The following is a 5,292-nucleotide window of genomic DNA, read 5'->3' as shown; positions in this document are numbered from 1 at the left end:
CATGGAGGAGTTTGGGGGGATCTGGTGTGGGGTAATGGGGGGAGGTTTGGGGGATCTGGTGTGGAGTCTTGGGGGGTTTGGGACTCTGGTGTGGGGTCATAAAGGGATTTTGGGGGTTTGGTCTGGGATCTCAGCTGGGGGAGTTTTGGGGGTTTTCTTGTGGGGCAATGGGGGTTTTGATGGATCTGGTGTGGAGCCATGGAGGGGATATGGGGAGGGTCTGGTGTGGGGTAATGGGGTGGGGGTTTGGGGGTCTGGTGTGGCATAATGGGGGTTTTGAGGGGCCTGGTGTGGGGTCTTTGGGAGGTTTGGTATGGGATCATGGCAGGGGTTTGTGGGATCTGGTGTGGGGTCTCAGCTGGGCGAGTTTTGGGGGTTCTGTTGTGGGGTAATGCTGGTTTTGAGGGATCTGGTGTGGGGTAATGGGGGGGATTTAGGGCCTGGTGTGAGGTCTTGTGGGGGCTTTGGTGGATCTGGTGTAGGGTCTCGGATGGGGGAGTTTTGGGGGTTCTGTTCTGGGGTAATGGGGGTTTTGACAGATCTGGTATGGGGTAATGGGGGATTTGAAGGGCCTGTTATGGGGTCTTCGAGGGGTTCGGGGGGTTTGATGTGGGGTCTCAGCTGGGGAGGTTTGGGGGTTCCATTGTGGGGTCATGGTCGGGTTTTGGGGGCTCTGTTGCGGGGTAATGGAGGTTTTGGGGATGGCTGTGGGACTCACCTGGGGGCTCTGCCAGCCTCTCCCGTGTCGGGGGGCTCCAGCCGTGCCCCCCGTGCTCTGACGGGCTCTGTCCCCCCGCAGGGTCCCCAGGGCCACCCGGGCAGCCGCGGGCAGGACGGGGCACAGGTAGGTGGGGGTGGGGTCCCCCCCGGCCRCAGCCCCCGCGCCCCCCACTGCCAGACCCCCTCCTCTCTGTGTTTCAGGGCGAGCCGGGCCCCCGGGGCGAGCCGGGCGACAGGGGCACTTGGGTGAGTGCCACGGGGACAGCGGGCACGGTGGGCATGGGAGGGGACAGCGGGCAGGGGAAGGGACAGCGGGCACGGGAGGGGACAGCGGGCACAGGAGGGGGACGCGGTGCCAACAGGGTTTGGGTTGGAGGGTGATGGGCACAAGGGGACATCCAGACCCCTCCCTGATGTCCTCTGTGTCCTGTCCCCGGGACCCCAACGACATCCTGCGGGTCCCCGTTTGTTCCCGTTTGTCCCATAGCTTGTCCCCATGGCGGCACGGGGGGTCGCCAGTTGTGTCCCACATCTCACCCTGGGACCCCAATGGTGGCACAGGGTCCCCAGTAATGGCYCCACACCTCATCCCTGTCACCCCAGTGGTGGCACTGGGGGTCCCCAGTAATGCCCAGTGCCCCACACCTCATCCCTGCCACCCCAGTGACGCCCTGGGTGTCCCCAGCCCTGCCCACGTCTCACCCCCACACCCCAGCGGTGGCACTGGGTGTCCCTGGCCGTGCCAATGTCACCTGAGCGGGGTGACGGGCCCCGCCGGGACCCCCCTCAACACGGGGGGCACAGGGTGGGYTCAGACCCCCCACTCCTTGCCCTGGTGTCGCGGGCAGTCAGGGGGTGCCAGGAGGCGGGNGGTGGCACTGGGTGTCCCTGGCCGTGCCAATGTCACCTGAGCGGGGTGACGGGCCCCGCCGGGACCCCCCTCAACACGGGGGGCACAGGGTGGGTTCAGACCCCCCACTCCTTGCCCTGGTGTCGCGGGCAGTCAGGGGGTGCCAGGAGGCGGGGGGTCCCCATGTCCCCTCCCCGGGGCTGTGTCCCCCCCTCAGCCCGTCCCTCTCTCGCAGGGGGAGGGTTTGCACCAGCTGCGCGAGGCGCTGAAGATTTTAGCGGAGAGGGTTTTAATCTTGGAAACAATGATTGGGCTCTACGGTGAGTAGGGGGCCGGGGACCCCCGGGGTGACCCCCACCCCTGCTGCCCGCTCGCCGGGTCCCAGTGGGGTCACGGCGGCGCTCGGCTCGCTGCTGTCACCGAGCTGCGGGGAGGGGACACTTGGCGGCCCCTCCCCTCTTGGCCGGGGGGGTGTTGGGGACAGCGGGGTGACCTCACTTCAGAGGGTGACCCCCATCCCTCACGGTGACCCTGAGCCGTCGTGATGTCGGTGACCATCGCCCACATGGTGACGTCATGGCCAGCACAGGGCACCACTCAAAGGGTCCCACTCTCACCCCAAATGGGCACCCCAGAGCCCCCCAGGGCACTGCCCACCTCGGGCAGGGACACCTGTGACAGTCTCGGTGTTGGGGACAAGCTGGTGGCCCCCTAGGCGGTTTGGGGACATGTCCCCCCATGTTTTGGGAGGCTCAGTGTGCTGGGGGTGGCAGAGGGAGCASCCCCAGGTCGGGGACATCGGTGTCCCCATCAGGGCACTGTCAGGGACACCTAGCCAGCAGGGCCAACATGAGGGACCGCCCTGTCCCCATGGATCTGCAGGGATGGGGGAGCCCCCGGCACCCCTTGGAGAGCCCTCCTTGGAGACCTGGCACCCCCTCCTCGTGCCCCGCACCCCTGCCGTACCCCCCCGCCACGCTGTGCCACCCCTGCTATGCCATGTCCCCGTCCCATGTCCCTGTCCCGTGTCCCTGTGCCGTGTCCCCCGCGGGGCCAACGCGCCGTGCTCTGCTCTGCTCTGCTCTCTCCCTCTCCCCCAGGCCAGTAGCTTCCAAACCCTCCTGCGGCAGCAGGCCCGGCTGGAGGTCCTGGCTAGAAGGGTCACCTTGCTGGAAGCCATCATCTGGCCAGGTAACCACCCCGGCCCCGCCCTGCCCCACCCTGCCCCACCACGGCACCGCCCGGAGTGGGCACGGAGCACGGGGGGCTGGAGCCACCAGGAGAGGGGCACCGGTGAGCTCTGGGGCCACGGGAGAGCTTAGAGATCTGCTTGGATTGAGAGGGAAACCTGGAGATCCTCCTGGATTGAGAGAGGGAACCATGGAGAATCTTGGATTGAGAGGGAATCGTGGAGATCCTCTTGGAATGAGAGTGGCAGCCATGGCAATCCTCTTGGATTGAGGGAGATGACCATGGAGAACCTTGTTTTGAGAGAGGGAACCATGGAGAATCTTGGATTGAGGGAGGGAATCATGGAGATCCTCCTGGATGGAGAGAGGGAAGCAGGGAGAATCTTGGATTGAGAGAGGGAACCATGGATTTCCTTCTGGACTGAAGATGACCTTGGATTTCATCTCTGATTGAGAGAGGGAACCATGGAGAATCTTGGATAGAGGGAGATAACCATGGAGATCTGCTTGGATTGAGGGAGGGAACCATGGAGATCCCCTTGGATTGAGAGGGAATTGTGGAGATCTTTCTGGATTGAGAGGGAACCGTGGAAATCCTCCTGGACTGAGGAAAGGAACCATGGAGATCCTCCTGGATTGAGGAGGTGGCCATGGAGAATCTTGGGTTGAGGGAGAGAATCATGGAGATCCTCCTGGATTGAGAGAGGGGACCATGGAGAATCTTGGATTGAGACAGAACCATGGAAATCCTCTTGGATTGAGAGAGGGAACCATGGAGATCCTCTTGGATTGAGGAGGTGACCATCGAGAATCTTTGATTGAGGGAGGGGAAGGTGGAAATCCTCCTGGATTGAGAGAGTGGACCATGGAAAATCTCGGATTGAGTCGGAATCATGGAGATCCTCTTGGATTGAGAGTGGCAGCCATGGAGATCCTCTTGGATTGAGAGAAAGAACCATTGAGATCTGCTTGGATTGAGGGAGATGCCAATGGAGATCCTCCTGGATTGAGAGAGGGAACCAAGGATTTCCTTCTGGATTGAAGGAGATGACCTTGGATTTCATCTCTGATTGAGAGAGGGAACCGTGGAGATCCTCTGGATTGAGAGGAAACCATGGAGATCCTGCTGGATTGAGAGAGGAAACCATGGAGAGTGTTGGATTGAGAGAGATGACCATGGAGATCCTCTTGAGTTTAAAGGGAACCATGGAGATCCCCTTGGATTGAGAGGGAATTGTGGAGATCTTTCTGGATTGAGAGGGAACCATGGAGATCCTCCTGGACTGAGGGAGGGAACCATGGAGATCCTCTTGGATTGAGGAGGTGACCATCGAGAATCTTGTATTGAGGGAGGGGAAGGTGGAGATCCTCCTGGATTGAGAGAGGGGACCATGGAGAATCTTGGATTGAGGGAGAGAATCATGGAGATCCTCCTGGATTGAGAGAGGGACACAGGGAGAATCTTGGATTGAGAGAGGGAACCATGGATTTCCTTCTGGATTGAAGGAGATGACCTTGGATTTCATCTCTGATTGAGAGAGGGAACCATGGAGAATCTTGGATTGAGGGAGATGACCATGGAGATCTGCTTGGATTGAGAGGGAACCATGGAGATCCTCTTGGATTGAGAGGGAATTGTGGAGATCTTTCTGGATTGAGAGGGAACCATGGAGATCCTCCTGGACTGAGGAAAGGAACCATGGAGATCCTCTTGGATTGAGGAGGTGACCATGGAGAATCTTGGGTAGAGGGAGGAAATTGTGGAGTTCCTCCTGGATTAAGAGGAAAGCATGGAGATCTCCTCAGATTGAGAGAGGGAACCATGGAGATCCCCTTGGGTTGAGGGAAATGACCATGGAGATCCTCCTGGATTGAGAGAGGGAACCATGGAGATCCCCTTGGATTTAAGAGATGACCTTGGAGATTCTCTTGGATTGAGGGGGATGACCATGGATTTCATCTGGGATTGAGAGAGGGAATCATGGAGATCCTCTTGGACTCAGAGAGGCAGCCATGGAGATCCTCGTGGGCTGAGGGCAACTCTGGAGCTCCCCAAGGTCCAAGGGAGCCCATGGTGCCTCTCTCAATCCAAGGGAGCCTTCCAGGGCCGAGGGAGACCATGGATCCCCTCTTGGCCTGAGAAACACCYGTGGAGATCCTCCTGGAGCGAGGGAAACCCCAAACACCCTGAAGGCTCCAGAAACACCACGGAGCCTTTCCCAAAACAAGGGAGACCATGGAGACCCTCTGGGGCTGAGGGAGCCTCCTTGGAGCTTCCCAAGGTTGAAGACCATGGAGAGACCCTCTCAATGCAAGGGAAACCATGGAGACCCCTCCTGGACCAAGGGAGACCCCAAGGGACCCCATGGAGACCCTCTTGGACCAAAGGAACCTCGGGAGTTCTTGGACCCAGGGAGCCTCTGGAACCCCTCTCGCTCCAGAGGAGACCATGGGAAACCCTCTTGGATCACGGGAACTCATGGAGATTCCTCCAGGTCCAAGGGGAACTGGAGCCCCTCTGAAACCAAGGGA

The 5,292-nt window shown here is 60.0% G+C and overlaps 1 protein-coding gene across 1 annotated transcript in view; it reads left to right on the top strand.

The window, feature by feature from the left end:
• The window catches only part of EMID1 (EMI domain containing 1), a gene marked incomplete at its 5' end in the record, with an annotated part of 14,756 nt that overhangs the window by 6,659 nt on the left and 2,805 nt on the right, over window positions 1-5,292 (top strand). Inside the window, 3 exons of the mRNA XM_057385432.1 lie at window positions 800-844; window positions 922-966; window positions 1,806-1,890. Coding sequence (XP_057241415.1) covers window positions 800-844; window positions 922-966; window positions 1,806-1,890 — 175 coding nt within the window. The remainder of the gene's footprint in view (window positions 1-799; window positions 845-921; window positions 967-1,805; window positions 1,891-5,292) is intronic.

Source organism: Malurus melanocephalus, unplaced genomic scaffold (assembly GCF_030028575.1).
Source record: "Malurus melanocephalus ecotype Western Australia unplaced genomic scaffold, MMel_1.1 scaffold_825, whole genome shotgun sequence".
NCBI classification, from domain to species: Eukaryota; Metazoa; Chordata; class Aves; order Passeriformes; family Maluridae; genus Malurus; species Malurus melanocephalus.
This window is presented reverse-complemented; position numbering and strand designations above follow the sequence as displayed.